The 16,762-nt window shown below is 39.7% G+C and overlaps 1 protein-coding gene across 1 annotated transcript in view; it reads right to left on the bottom strand.

The window, feature by feature from the left end:
- vps39 (VPS39 subunit of HOPS complex) overlaps positions 1-16,762 on the bottom strand; it is a 93,301-nt gene that overhangs the window by 56,810 nt on the left and 19,729 nt on the right. The window contains exons 5-9 of the mRNA XM_020535715.2: positions 15,493-15,587; positions 13,031-13,129; positions 10,857-10,949; positions 5,733-5,916; positions 1,054-1,174 (exon numbers count right to left, since the gene is read on the bottom strand). Of these exons, the coding sequence (XP_020391304.1) occupies positions 1,054-1,174; positions 5,733-5,916; positions 10,857-10,949; positions 13,031-13,129; positions 15,493-15,587 (592 nt within the window). The remainder of the gene's footprint in view (positions 1-1,053; positions 1,175-5,732; positions 5,917-10,856; positions 10,950-13,030; positions 13,130-15,492; positions 15,588-16,762) is intronic.

Raw genomic sequence — 16,762 nt, 5'->3', positions numbered from 1 at the left:
GTGCTATGTAAACTATTGGCTCCACACTACAGGAACAATATTGAGGTTATATAGACTGCTGTGCATGTCTCATTATTTCACATGTATAAATATGCATTCTGCAGGTAACAGTAACATTGAGTGCAAACAATGTTGCCATTGAGCTGAGAATAAGCACTGCCATCTAGAGGATGTGGAGGTGTTCTGCCATATTAAATACCGTACCTGCAGGTTGTTGAGAAGATTAAAGGTACCACACATTAAATAAATCAGCTACATACAACAAAACTGTATCATCAGCAACAGAACAGTATTATTGATTAATGTATAAAAGTATATAGATATTACATATACTATATAAAATTTGGAACAGTCTTGACAAGGTGCACATGGAAAGGATGATTTCTTTTGTGGATGAGTCCAGAATTGGGGGGGTACTATTTGAAAATTAGAGTGCACCCTTTTAGGATGGAGATGAGAGACTTTGACCTCTCAGGTCTTAAGGCAGGGTATGTGGGGAGGAAATCAATAAATATTTTTAAAGGTAGAGATAGATAGTTTCTTGTTAGGCAAGGGAACCGAAGATCATTACGGTTAGATGGGAATATGAAATTCAGAACACAAACAAATCAAAATATTTTACTGAATGGCATTACAGGCTCAAGGGGCTGAATGGGCCACTTCTGCTCCTAATTCGTATGTTCATATGTACTCACTTTAGTAATTTGTGGCAATGCATTCAAATCCCCATTCCATAGGGCACTTCAATTTTCAAGCTATATAATGATTTTGCTCCCAGTTGACAAAAACAGCCTGCCTGGAAGGAGCAACTTCCTGAAACAAAAAAACCCGAAAGAACTGCAGATGCTGGAAATCAGAAACAAAAACAGAAACTGCAGGAAAAACTCAGCAGGTCTGGAAGCATCTGTGGAGAGAAATCAAAAGTTAATGTTTTGTGTGTCCAGTTACTCTTCTTCAGTGACCCTTTCTTCCAGCAATTTCTGTTTCTGTTTCAACTTCCTGAAAACCTTTTCTATGTAAAGCGCCACAATGGTCACATGCATTCTTACTTACCCTCCTGATGTGATAAAACGTGGCCTCTGCAGCTCCACACTCTGTACCAGCAGGCGTGGCTCAAAGGTACGGATCTCCACATATCGTGGTAGCACTGCTATGATATAAGGCGACTGATGTTCTATTGGAAACAATCATATAAAATAATGCAGTTGCTTAGAAACAACAACTTTCTTTAAGCAGTTGTATTGGCTTTAGTAGAAAGTCTGTTTAGTGTTTTGTCTTTAAGGTTTCCACTAACAAGTACTTTTAACGCTCAGTGTGGCCGTTTGTTCAAAATCAGTTCCCTATGTTGATTTAACTAATCTCAGCTAAATCATTTGTGGGGCTACAAGTATTCTCAATGGCAATAGTATGGGGACTGATAATTCTTTTAATAATTCTGTGATTCTACAATTCAGCTCTTCTTGATATCATGTGGAATGAATCAAATAGGCTTAAGTGTGACATCTGTATGTTGGGGACCTCAGGAGGAAGCAGAGATGGATCTTTCAATTGGCATTTCTGGCTGAGGATGGTTGCAATTCAACCTTACCAGTTGCACTGATGTACTAAACACACCTATCATTGAAGATGGGGATTTTAGGGGGCACCTACCTCCATTAATTATTAAGTTTTAAAATTATTAAATTATCAGTTATTAATTTGTAACATAAATTTGGAATTAAGAATCTATTGATGACCATAAAATCATTGTTGATTATTGGAAAAACTCTGGTTTAATGTCCTTCAGGGAAGGAAATCTACCATCCTCACCTGGACTGGCCTACATGTGACTCTCAATTGCCCTCTGAAATGGCCTAGCAAGCCATTCAGTTATACCAATCGCTACCAAGTCTCAAAGAAATGAAACCGGACAACTCATCTGGCATCGACAACACCTTTCAAACCCAGAATCACTTTGGTATAGAAGGACAACGGCAGTAGATATATATGAATACCACCACCTTAAAGTTCGCCCCCCCAATGCACTCATCACCCTGGCTTGGAAATATATCACCATTCCTTCACAATCAATGGGTCAAAATCCTGGAATTCTCTCCCTAATGGCATTGTAGATCAACCCACAGCAGGTGAGCTGCAGCGGTTCAAGAAGGCAGCTCACTACCACTTTCTCAAGGGCAACTAGGGATGGGGAATAAATGCTGGCCAGCCAGTGACACCCACATCCCACGAATGAATGAATAAAAAAAAGTTGCCCAACACCATTCACAATCAAATGTGACAGGAATGGGGAATTTCGATCTAATCCACTGGTTGATGGATCACTTAACTCTGCCTATCACATGCAGCTACCACTATCTGACATTCAAGTAGGCTTGTATTATAGTTCCATTAGATTGATGATAATCATAGTTGGGGCATATGCAGTCTATGAGGCTACAGATTCTGGCTGAATACAATTTTGCTGCTGAAAATCGCCCTCGGTAATTCATGAATGTTCTGTTTTGAAATCTAGCCCATTCAGATTTTGTTGTGCCAGTGACACACAACACAATGGAGGATATCCTCATTTCCAGAAGGATCAGGGTGGTCACTTTCACCAATACGGTCACCGACTGATGCATCTGTAATAAGCAGATTGGGGAAAGCAACATCAAGTAGGCTTTGCCCTATTGTGGGTTCCCTCGTCACTACTGCAGACCCAGTCTAAACAACTTCTTCACTCTGTTAGCTTGGTTAGTAATGGTGCTGCCAAGCCAGTCTTGGTGACTGAGTAAATTCTGTGTCCTTACTATCATCAGTGCTTCTTCAATTTGGTATTCAACATAGACTAATACCTGCTTATCAGCTGTGGCTTGGTGTGGGTGGTTGCCTTACTCACGACCTGACATAATGAGATTTCATAGGGTCCAGAGTCAATGTTGAGAACTGGAAGGGTGACTCCCTCTTGGCTGCATACTACTGTGCTACCACCTCAGGTGGGTCTGGCCTGCAGATGGGACAGGTCATACTCAAGGATGGCAATGCTGTCTGGGTCATATTCACACTCACTAGGTTATACCTTTCAGACAAGGTCAGGCTGATGCTTAACTAGCCTGTGGGGGTGCTCTCCCAATTTCGGCACAAACCCCCTGATGTTTAGAAAAAGGATTGTGCAGGGTCAACTGTGCCGAGTTTGCCATTGCCATGTCTGACGCCTAGGTTAACGGTAGGTTTCATTCCTTTTCTACTTTGTAGTGGCTGGATACACTTGGATAGCTTGGCAGTCATTTTTAAGAGTCACATGGCTGTAGGTTTGGAGGTCAGGCTAGGTAAGGCAAACAGATTTCATCCCTCATTAGTGAGCCAGATGGATTTTTATGGCAAGTGAGAATAGTGTCATGATCACTATGACTGAAACTAGCTTATAACTTTAAATTTTAAAATTAAAATTAATTTCATCTACTGCCATGTCAAGATTTGAACCAATGTCCCCACAGTGCTAAACATGGAACTCTAGATTCCTAGTCCAATGATATTACCACTACACCACAGCCTACTCCAATTCCTTTTGACAAAATGGGCTTTCAGTATCTGTCTCGACAAATTTTCCCTCTCCCAACCAAAAGTAGGTGCAAAAAAGTAAAAGAATAAAAATGGAGGGGAAGCTAAATGGGAGTAGTGGAGATAGTATACATTAAATAGTCAATCATATGTCTAAAGGAGAGAACAGTTTATTAATAACATAAACACTCACATTCTCAAGGTATAAATCAATTGTTTTACAGTTTGCACTGTATTTTGTTCCAAAATTGGGAGAGCTCCCCAACAGATTAGTTAAGCATCAGCCTGACCTTGTCTGAAAGGCATTATCTAGTGAGTATGAATATGACGCAGACAACATTACCATCCTTGAGTACGTCCTGTTCCATCTGCCGGGCAGACCCACCAGAGGTGATAGCACAGGAGTATACAGTTTTCTCTACAAGAAGTGCATTATATTTAAAATTGCCGAGATGATGTAGGTTTTGAAGGATTGTGGAAAATGGATTTATTTCAAGTTTGACAGAAATAGCCAATTTGTTTTTTGTTTAGAAAGAGGTAACTATGGATATTGAAGCTTTTATTTAAATAAACTTAATCAAAAACAGAAGACTGATGATAATGGTTTTCTTTGCTGTAGACCCCTTCCAGGGTTGTCATTTGAACAGTGATTGGTTTGGATAGATTCTAGTTAGAGATGATTCAGGTGGAAGAAAGCTAATTAAAAACAAGCTGAGTTAGAGGAATCAAAACAAAGCGCTTCAGACGCTCAGCATGTCTGGCAGCATCTGGGGAAAGAGAAACAAAGTGAATGATTTGGATACAATGTTCCGAAGAATTATTGGACTCTAAATGCTCACACTATTTCTCTCTGCCAGACCTGCTGAGCTTCTCCAGCACTTTTACTTTTATTTTAGACTTCCAGACCTACGATATTTTCATAAAATCATAGAATCCCTACAGTGTGGAAACAAGCCCTTTGGCCCAACAAGTCCACACTGAACCTCAGAGCATCCCTCCCAGATTCATCCCCCTATAACCCACCTAATCTACATATCCCCATGGGCAAATTAGCATGGCCAATTCACCTAACCTGCACATCTTTGGACTGTGGAAGGAAACCGGAGCACTTGGAGGAAACCCATGCAGACATGGGGAGAATGTGCAAACTCCACACAGACAGTCGCCCAAGGCTGGAATTGAACCCGGGTCCCTGGCGCTGTGAGGCAGCAGTACGAACCACTGAGCCACCGTGCCGCCCCATTTTGCTTTTATTGAAGTTAGTCAAAAGCTTATGAAGCAAAGCTACCCAACTAATCTCCCCCACTTCAAAAAAGAAAACTCTATGTATTTTTTGAACGCGTGATTTATAGAACATCTAACACTGAATTTCCCAAGCAGTTGCATCTGCAAGACTTCACAGACAAATGTGATTTGTTGATGGGACCACACGTAAGGACTTTAAAGAACAATCCATTGTTCAAAGTGCTTTTTGTTCAAAAAAGCCAATCTCTCCAGAGAAAGTTCTGTTTTTTCCTCCCTTCCTAGAAAGGGTGCGTGCTTGCTCGTTTTTGGGATATTTAGAAGGATAAGAATGTATACATTCTATCTCTGCCTGTGAACATAATTCAACAAAGATGCAAACATTGGTTTATTATCAAAACAAAACTTAACCAATAATTGCGTTAACCTAGAAATGAATCTGATAGATCTTGTTTAAAACAAGGTATTTAGTATTTAATTGATCTTCTTGGTAACTTAACTTTGAAACTAAATTATTTTTATTTCACTACCTGTGGAGCACTAACTGTACACTACCATTAGTTACTGTGGCTGGTTTGCTCGCTGAGCCAGTTTGTTAATTTGCAGACATTTCATTACCCTGCTGGATAACATCATCAGTGCAGCCTCCGATGAAGCTTCTTATTAAACTCCAAAGAAAACCATCAGTAAACACGTGGAATTAGACCCTTGATACTCACCACTGCAAAGAAAAACTGGAAATGAGGTAATCAAACTAACGAATTGGCTCAGCGAGCGAACCAACCACAGCTACAAATCTACTCAAGAACCTTAGCTACCATTAGTTAGCATCTGTTGAACATCCTTTAGAGTACAAGGTAATAACATACAAATACCCTGTAGGAATCCTACAAAACAAAAATCTCTTGAACAGTGGCAAGATATTTGAACAATCGACAAAGTTTCCATACCCATGGCAAGAGGAATATCTGTCCAGTTCAGGGCACATTTCTGAGTGCAGACTCCATCCTTATTCAGCACCACCGTTAAATCATCTTGCCCAACTGCGACCTTTTGGTCATCCAAGGGAGTCACAAGAGGCTCTAGTTGCTTCCCAGTTGGGAAAAGCTCCTTTATTGAGCCTTTTCCATCCAACTGTTTAGAAGGGAGGAAAGGTTAATTGATTTAAAATAATTTAATCTAACTTTAAACAAGTAGCTCTTACACATAACTAACAACTAAACTAGATTTATTTAATACATTTCTAATCCATAGTAAATGCACTGCAAAGACGAGAAAATTATGTTAAATAATCACAATCCTCTATATGCCATGTTCAAATCCTGCCAGTGATCAGAAAAACATTTTCTCTGAAGAAAGGTCCAGACCCGAAACGTCGGCTTTCCTGCTCCTCTGATGCTGCCTGGCCTGTTGTGTTCGCCCAGCTCCACACCTTGTTATCTCAGACTCCAGCATTGTCAGTTCCTACTATCTCTGAATGAGATGGCACTGATTTCAGGAAATAACTAACTGCATTCAAGCAATTTCTAACAAGGCAGCAAGGCGATCACTTTTTGACTAGAATAACCAAATATCCAAGATAAAGATGGAAATTCTCAGCAGTCTATCAGATAACAAATCATACAAGTTCTTGTCTCCCGCTAACACTCAGTCAGCAAGTTTGAAAATTTGATCAGGAACTCTATTGAACATCAGCTGTTCTATGCTCAAGTAGCAGGAGACATTTTTGTGTGTGGCCAAATTAGCCAGCTACCCTATTTCTCCACTTTGGGGGAGGCACTCCAACTTCATCATTCCTAAATTTACAGAAATCTAAGTACCTTCTGGTGGCAATACTTCTGGGAATGTCTTTTTTGGGTTGATAACCCAGTAAGATGCTTGGAGAATTATTGCCCCAATCCAAGTGTACATGCTACATTCAAGTCGTTGTACCTACATTTAATCAAATGTGACTATTCATCCTTATCACCCCTCCAGGAATCTGTAGCCTTATGTTTCGAAGGCTATGTTATGTTGAACATTTTAATCTGTAGTGAGCTGGTGTATCCAGCCACAACAATATGGTAAATGAAATACCACAATGGACCACTCTTGTGCTGAAAGAACTAGCAAAGAATATTCATCCTGAAGTAGTATAATTTTAAGATATTAGCATGATTGAAATAATCATTCCAATGCGGTACTTCTGCTCAGATGAATTAAATAAACTTAAAATAATCTACATTTATATCAGCTCCAAGCAAGGCGTTAAGAACTGTCATAGCCAAACCTGTCCATAGTAAAACACCTCTCCAGGAACCATGACAGATGTTTTCAGTGCTGAGACTCAGCGTTCTGAATGGCTGCAGAACTATCACCATTTTAGACTAATTTAAAAATGGAGATCAACAATTATGATGTGGTGTTGGTGCTTTTTGCAAATTGTTGCAACATATTATAGGTATTAATACAACTATGGGATGGGGAAGGAATACAGAAAATAGCAGCAGGAGAAGACCATATAACATGATCATGGCTGATCATCCAGCAGTACCCTGTTTCTGCTTTCTCCCCTTATGTTTTGATCTCTTTAGCGCCAAGAACTATATATAACTCCTTCTTGAAAACATCCAATGTTTGGCCTCAACCACTTTTTATGACAGATAATTTCAAAGGCTCACCACTCTGCGTGAAGAAGTTTCTCCTCATCTCAGTACCAAATGGCCTACACTGAGAGAACACGTGACATGTGCTCCATTCTACTTCACAGCAATGCTTTTGCATTTATTACTGTTGGTTGCATGTATATACACAGTTTTGTCCATCAGGTGGACAAGTACAAACTTTGCTGAGTCTATGTTTTTAACTCATGCTTTGTACTCAGCCAAGCCTTGTCAACAAACACGGCAAAATGATTTCCGAGTGGAGAATATCTTGGCACACAATCTATTAGCTATACTTATAGCTAGATTTTTTTTAATTAACCTGTTCAGAGATGTTCTTACACACCTCCAGAAGAGGTGGGATTTGAACCCAGCCCTTCTGGCCCAGAGGTAGAAGCACTGCCACTGTGCTACAAGAATCCTGAAGCTACACTTGTATAGTAACCAGAAACAACAGATTGGTCAACAATCTAGTGAACCAGATAACTTTACTGAATTGGAGATGATTGAAGAATACCAGAAATTTTTAGGAAAAACAATGCAAGGAAGGCAGGACTATACTACAGTTATTCCGAGTCTCAATCACATTTTGTTTCACAGCTGTAATAATCCTTCACCTTCAAGCTGAACCTCACGTGTTTGTAATGTTTGAAATTGATGAAGATTAGTAGGACTTGGATAAATAGTAGGGAGTTTTCCATTTTGCTAATATGTTATACTACTTTTGATTAGTAATTCCATTGAATTAGTGCCTTTACATTTGACCATCAGAGAATGATGAAAGAGAAAGACAAATCAGTAGAACTTATTTAAAAACCTTGTACCTAAATGCATGAATTAATTATTTGAATTAAGTTGATGAACTGATAGCACAAATAGAGACGAATGGGTACAATCTGGTGGGAGTTACTGAAACATGGATACAAGAAGATCAGGACTGGGAGTTGAATGTCCAAGGGTACTCATTATTCCAAAAGGAGAGTCAAGAAGGAGCTGGAGGTGAAGTTGCTTTATTAGCTAAAGATTACATCAAGGTTGTATTAAGCAATGATATTGGTACTAAGGACTAAAATGCTGAATCCATCTGGGTGGAAATAAAAAGCAAAGGAAGAAGCCCCTTGGTAGGAATAATTTACAGGCCCCCCCATATACTACTTCCGAAGTAGGGCACAGCATGAACAAAGAAATAATTAGGGGTTGAGAGGGCACAATGGCAATTATGGGTGATTTGAATATGCACATTGATTGGATTAATCAACGTGGCAAGGGCAGCCTCAAACACAGGTTCACAGAGTGTACAAGGCACTGTTTCTTAGAGCAATATGTCATGGAGCCAACCAGAGAACTGGCTACTTTAGATCTTGTATTGTGTAACAAGGAAGGATTGATAAATGGTCTTGTAGTTCAGGATCCTCTTGGAAGGAGTGACAACAACATGCCAGAGTTTCAAATTCAGATTAAAAGGGTGGAGACAGAATTGCATATGAGAATTTTAGCACTGGGCAAAGGTAATACAGGCCTAAGGAAGGAGTTGTTCCAAGCGGACAGAGCAAAAGTATTAAAGGGCAGGATACTGGAACAGTGGCAAATGCTTCGGGAGATCTCTCAATTAAATGGTATTCTTTCTCAAAAACTACAGTTACAACAGAGGAACTTGGTGAAATTACTGCAACTGGGGAGAAGGCATGAAGTAAACTGATGGGATTGACAGCAGATAAGTCCCTGGAGCCTGATGGCTTGCACCTTAGGATATTAAGGGAGGTGACAGCAGAGATAGTAGATGATTAGTTATGATTTTCCAAAATTCCCTGGATTCTGGAAAGATACCAGTGGATAGGAAACATGTTAAAGAGATACCCTTATTCGAAAAAGGAAATAGGCAATAAGGAAGTTTGACCTGTGTAGTGGGGGAGTTGCTGGAGTCAAATGTAAAGAAGGAGATAACTGAACACTTGGAAAATCAAAGCTCAATTCACCAGTGTCAGCAAGGTTTCAAGAAGGGCGGGTTGTGCGTGACAAACTTGCTGGAGTTCTTTGAGGATGTAACCAGCAAGGTAGATAATGGGGATCCAGTAGATGCGGGATAGCATCTGATAAGATGCTGCATAAAAGACTGATACAAAACGTTAGTTCCTGGGAGGATAAAGGTAGAGTACTGGCTTGGATACAGGATTGGCTGGCTGCCAGAAAGCGGAGGGTTGGGATAAATGGGTCCTTCTCTGGATGGTGAACTGTAACTACTGAGGTGCCACAGGATTTTTGGATCTCAATATATACAATCTATACAAATGTTCTGTAAGCAAAGACATAGCAAAGTTCACAGATGATACTAAAGATGTAGGAAAGTAGGTAGTGATGAGGAGATAAAGCGTTTAAAGATGGATATTGAGAGGCGAGGAGAATGGGCCAGAATCTGACAGATGGAGTTCAATGTGGATAAGTGCAAGGTTGTGCATTTTGCCCAGAGAAATAAAAGGGCAAATTATTATTTAAAGGGGAAGCAGATTCAAAGTGCATGAGTGCAGAGGGATCTGGATGTCTTTGTGCATGAACCACAGAAAATGGGTACGCAGCTACAGCATTTAATAAGAAAGGCAAATAGAATCCTGGCATTTATTGCAAAAGGATTATAAAAGTAAACAAGGGTTGTTACAATTATATAATGCGTTGGTGAGCCCACACCTGGAATTTTATGTTCAGTTTTGATTTCCTAACTTAAAAGAATACTGTGTTGGCACTGCAGGCAGTTCAGAAGAGGTTCACCAGGTTGATTCAAGAGATGAAAGGGCTGTTTTACAAGGAACGATTGGAATAGCTTGGACTTGTACTCGGTGGAGTTCAGACAAATGACTGATTGAAGTATATAAAATGATAAAGGGAATTGATAAGGTGGACACTGAACAGATGTTCCCCCTTGTGGGACAGTCTTGAAAAAGAAGTCATAAATAAAGAGTGAGAGGAGGCAGGTTCAAAACTGAGATGAGGAGAAACTATTTTTCTCAGAAGGTTGTGAATCTGCGGAACTCACTGCACCAAAGTGCAGTGGAGGCAGAATCAATCAAAAGATTCAAGAAAGAAATAGATAAGTTTCTGTTGAAAGATGGGATAAATGGCTATGGGGAACAGGCTGGAAATGGAGTTGAGACCAGGATAAGATCAGCCATGATCATATTAAATTGTGGAGCAGACTCCAAGGGCTGAATTGCCTACTCCTCCTCGTAATTGCTATGTTCCTACATTTCCAACATGCTAAATTTGTTAGGTTACAAATACAGAAAATATAGCGGAATGAACAGAGTCCCCTCTCGGCCCATTCTCCGTCATATGTTTCTGCAGTTCCACTAGGCTATATATTGCATACCTGACACATTGCTTGAAGGCAAGATTAACTTTTTTATAAAGTGCCGTGCTGGAAAACTTCAATCTACATACCCGGATTAGATAATAATCCCTTTTAAAGCCCACACAGATGGAATTCTCACACCAAGCCATGGACTTAGGAACATCAGGAACGCTGAAATCTGCCTGTAACAAAGACAGATGATAATTGGTTTAGGTTATTCCTCATTCTTTGAATGCACTTGATTAAATACTGTAATATATAGGATGAGCTATTATTTGCAGTTCAGCAGGCTGGTCTGAAATTTAACATAATATTACAACCATACACTGTCTCTCTTACACATTTCAGTCATTTCTTTGTCAAAAAAGCTATCAAATTTGTCTGTACTCTGCTTTTGCTACCTTACCGGACAGTTTGGCTCACGCACCTAGGCAAACAGTATGTACAAGAAAACAGGCCATCATATAAACAATATAAACAACACTACCACATTTAAGATCAAACTTCACTCTATTTAGGAAGCATATTAGATATATAATGGCTGGATTTAATTCAGCCCATCATGTTGGGAACTATGATGGCTGGAGTCAGTGAGAGGGTAGAGGGGGTTGTTGTTTAAATATTTGATCACAGATGTGGACACTGCCTCATGGGCAAGCATTTATTTCTCATCATTAAATGTCCTTGATGATGTAGTTGGGAGGTGCCTTCTTCAAACACTTCAGTCCACATGAGTTAGGCACATCCACAGTGCTTTTAGGAAGGGCTGATGCATGATGCCAATGAGGACTGTCAGTTTATTTTATCAATGAGGCAATCCCGTCCCACCAGACCCCGCAGGTTAGCATCACAGTGCATCACAACCAGTTGTCCATAGTGGTAAGGACCGTTGCTCACTCTAAAATGCATGGCTGTACACCTTCTCTGATGTTCTGCATACACTGATCTCAACATTCACTTTCAGTTCAGGATGTTGCTGCCATGCACAGGCCGCAGAGGCCAGGGCAATTGTTTAAAAAAAAAAAAGAGGCATCACTAATGATTGCCATTTTTTTAATGAGTAAGTTTTGTTTATGATAAATCATTGAATCAAAGGATCCCTAAAGTGTGGAAGCAGGCCATTCAGTCCATCAAGTCCACACTGACCCTCCGAAGAGAATCTCACCCAAACCTACACCCTAACCTGTAACCCTGCATTTCCCACGGCTAACCCACCTAGCCTGCAAACCACTGGACACCACAGAACAATTTAGCATAGCCAATCCACCTAACCTGCACATCTTTGGACTGTGGGAGGAAGCTGGAGCATCCAAAGGAAACCCACACAGACATGGGGAGAACATGCAAACTCCACATAGATAGTTATCGAGGGTGGAATCATTCCAATGTCTCTGACACTGTGAGGCAGCAGTACTAACCATTCAGCCACCACGCCGCCCACAATGGATTATTTTAAGTCTATTAAAGGTGGTTGGTGGAAGTCTCTGTTATTGTAAACAGCAGTACAAGAAAGAAGCAACTGGCCATTTTGGCAATGGAGTCAACACACTTACAGTAATGGTGCAATCAGTGGAGTAGTGACACTTGATATTAGCACTTTCCTCCAATCTAGAACAAGGGGCCGCTGTTTAAAAATAAAGCGCTACCCATTTAAGACAGAGATAAGGAGAAATCTTCTCACTGAGGGTCATGAGTCTTCAGAACGCTCTACCACAAAAGATGGGTGAATATTTTTAAAGTAGAGGCAAATAAATTCTTGAGAAGGAAGGGGGTAGGCAGGATGTATTCACATCAGTCATGCCATTATTGAATGGTGAAGCAGACTAAAGTGTCACCTACTCCTTCTACTAATCATACCGCCATTTGTTTGTACTGCACTATCATCCTTCTAACCAGGTGTTAAACAGAGGCACAATCTGCCTGATGGATTGAAAAGGTCCATGGCAATGGTGTGAAGAAGAGCAGGGTACCTGGCCCTGGTCATCTTGATAATATCTCTTCCACATTCTTCACCACAAAAACAAATTATCTGGTCAATGATAGCTGCATTGACCCATCTGATTCAATTCAACTTGAATGACATCAGAAAATTCTCAAAGACTGGTCACTTCACAGAAGAGTTTGAAGATGGAGCAAGATACTAATTCTGTACTTTAAAGAGTACTGCATTTCCATTTAACCTTCACGAGATCATGGATTCCAGATACGGGCTCTTTGTTTTATACTATTTTCCTGGAGATTTCTTGAATCGAGAATGACTCACCTGCGTTTCATGAAACTCTCGGTCCCGCCAGTAGTAGAGCTGAAGTTTCTTCTTCACAGCTACACACATATTCAGAATCAGCTCATCACTGTCAGATCGCTAAAAATACAGAGTACATATGAACAATTGATTCAAAAAAACCCAGTCAGTCCAATTTCCTTGGGTGAAAATATCTGATGATATATAATTTGCACATTTGCTAATATGTAATATAAATACCTTGGTGTACAAATCAACACAAATCCAGGAATTACAAATCCTGTTCATAAGCTGACTTTGGTTGGTTTTGAATTTATAACAATTTTACCTTTCATTATTCTACAAGTGACTGCATAATGATCACTGCAACTAGATCTTCCTCACCTACAATCAGGAGACTGAAAATACATTTTCAAATCCAAAGATCAAACTTTCACTCAGGGTTCTTCCAATGGTTATTAAGACAATCAGCCAGAAGCCAAGTTTGCATTAGGATTTTTGGAGGAGAAAATGGGCGATAACTCCTACGTTGATATGCACGTGTGTAAATTTATTCGCGTATTTGCTAAGTAAATTTTAATGACAAGACGAAAATTCTGTTCTGAATATTTTCAGTTGTGAAGTCCCATATCAGCACTGAGAAGTGCAGGAGAATGTGTCAGGAACAGCTCAAGTGCAATTAGGAATGAATAACAAACACTAATTTTGCCAAAAATGTTCATATCCAATCAAAAAAATTTAAAAAAAAACTAGAAATTTGCCTGTCAGCTTTTTAGATAAAAGACGTAGCTCTTGGCTTTTAAAACGTTATCAGGCTAAAAGATGAATGAAAAATGTTATGAAAGTAAAAGCAGCAGTACAGCTTACTGGGTTCCCTATAAACCAGCTTTGCATCCATCTCAACACTGACAGCAATTTATTTTTTTATTGTCGGGAGAACAAAGCATAAATATCCAGGGAACACAAAAAGACACAGAACTAAAACAAAAATAGGAGGGATTGCATGGAAGAAATGTAAATTTAAAGGATTTATTGAGGCAAGGAATGTTCGATGCCCAGGATACAAATACATTTCAAAGTATATAGGCCTTTCCTTCAATTTTTAAAATGTAAGTTAGTTTATACTGGTTATATTAGGTTATTCCCAAATACCAGAGTACATGGTAAAATTAGTTGTTCACATCCATGCATAAAATTATACTTTGCATCTACATTTCCGATTACAATAGCAAATAAAAACACTGCCTAGTGTAGCAAGCATGCAGCCGTGCCAACCTGACAGTTTCAGGTTTGATTTGTCATCTCACCAAGAACTTCCCTCAGCTGGCAGCAATAGTCCCTTGTGTACTGGATTTTAAAAAGGAATGGAAATGTATCCAGAAAAGTATCCATTTGCTGGCAAATGCATGTATGTGGACAGCATCTGGTACAGGCAGCATCAGAGGAGCAAGAAAATTGACATTTCGGGTAGGGACCCTTCTTCAGAAATGGGGGAGGGGGAAGGGAGTTCTGAAATAAATAGAGAGGAGGGGCGGGGCTGCGGAAGGTAGGTGGAATGGTGATAGGTGCCAAATTGGGATGGCCTGAATGTAGATTGGAGTCCATTGGAGATGATTTGGTTTCGTAGGCAGGTATGAGAAAGGCAATGTGGCTGTAGTACCTGGTTTGCTTTGAGCAGTTTCAGGGCTGAAGAGATTACCAGAGGATTGTAGTGGGAGAGAGATCCACTGAGGTCTTTCCGGAGGGAGGAGGATAACTGTTCAAGGTGGGCATCCCTAGAAGAGGCTTCGCAGTGGGGTTATAACTCACTCAGAAATAGTAAGAACTACCGATTATGGAGTCAGAGATAACACAGTGCGGAGCTGGAGGAGCACAGCAGGCCAGGCAGCATCAGAGGAGCAGGAAAGTTGACGTTTCGGGTCGGGACCCTTCTTCAGAAATGGGGGAGGGCTCTGATGCTGCCTGGCCTGCTGTGCTTCTCCAGCTCCACACTGTGTTATCTTTGATTCCAGCATCAGCAATTCTTACTATCTCTGAGCATTTGGCACAATTACTTTATTTTACTGTATTTCCCAAACTCCAGAGTCACTGTCTAGACTCACATATAGAGCACTTGCCAATGCTACTAGAAGGTTGCCTGTATTGTGCAAGTGCAGCTCATCAACAAGCTACAGCTTCAGAATAAGAATGTGTTTCATTTTTCCAAAAGCGATGTTGTGGTGGTGGTAGAATTTCTCTATTTTCTAAAGAAAAAAAGCCTGTGCAACTGCTTATGAGAGTAAAAGAAACAGCAATACCAACAGTGAAACACCATTTTTATTTTCTTACATTCTCTCTTTAGATTATTGGTGAAGCCCAACAGAAAAGACACAAATTATGGTGGCAGCATCACTAGCATTCAATTTTTATTTTCAGTTTGGGAGATATCCAATACTCCTGCAAAGCAGAAGTAGAACTGCTATTTTGCACATCTTGCCTCTTACCTTTAAATCACACGAAAACAGACTGGCACTTTTGGCCTTGGTAACCATAGTAATTTGTTGGAATGTGAGTAAGTCATGAACATAAATATTATTTTCTATAAGAGAGAAAGAAAATATTTGAACTTAATTAAAGAAAACACTTTTCTATAGACATACTAGTGTTCTAACCTGCTGCCTGTAGTGTGTAGGAAAACTGCACTTAAATCGGTATGTTAATCTTGCACGATGGTCTCTTAACTACTTTAATTGATTCTGATGCTCAAGATACCTCTCTCCAGTTTGGAATGTCAAAAACGTGTTACTACACAAACATATGAATTAGGAACAGAAGTAGGCCATTCAGCCCTGAAACTGCTTTGCAATAAAATCATGGCTGGTATGTTTGTGTCTAGAATTCCACATACACATCTAATCTCGATAACCTTTGATTTCCTTATCTAACAGGACACTGCCTTAAAAATATTTAATAACCCTATATTCATCGCTTTCTGAGGTGGAGAGTTCCAAAGTCATACAACTCTTCGATAAAAAGTCTCTCTTCATCATGCTCTCCTAAAAGGATGACCTCTAATTCTTAAGCAGTGCCACCTTGTACTGGTCTCAACCACAATTAATGTACTGGATATATCCCATTGTTTAAAATAGAAAAACATGACAAAACTTCATTACATCAGCAAAATACTACAGGATTATTAAATGCACACAAGTGTATATACATCATCGAATCACCTTCTAAACTCAGTCATTCCCAGAACAAAATTCCTCACCATCCATCTCCAGGAAATTAAGTAAAACTATATCTCGATTTATCCAGACTTTACTTCCTAATTTATCTTCCCTTGAACCTTCATGTAGTCTTCCAGTACAACTGACTTTGCCCCTTTATACTGGCTTCTTAATTCCAAGATTTTGTACAACGTCTCACTTCATTTAATCTGTAAGATAATGTAATGGCGTCCCACAGTAATCAAACTGAATTCCATAGTAAGTAAAATACAGTATGCACAACCTATGAAATATTAATTTGCAACAAGTCAGAACAGTTAATTCACGAAACGTTCAATAGAACAAAACCACATGCGTGATTCAAGACAGCTATTTATTAGCATATACACATAAACTACATTAAAGACTGTTTTAAAACACATCTATAAAACTACTCTCATCCTGGATTTTATAGAGGATAATGGGAGAATCTACTCGTCATAATGGGTGCTAAATTATTGTCTTAAAATCAGTAATGGAACACTTCCACTGAGTCACAGCACAG

Source organism: Rhincodon typus, chromosome 8 (genome assembly GCF_021869965.1).
Source record: "Rhincodon typus isolate 14 chromosome 8, sRhiTyp1.1, whole genome shotgun sequence".
NCBI lineage: Eukaryota > Metazoa > Chordata > Chondrichthyes > Orectolobiformes > Rhincodontidae > Rhincodon > Rhincodon typus.
This window is presented reverse-complemented; position numbering and strand designations above follow the sequence as displayed.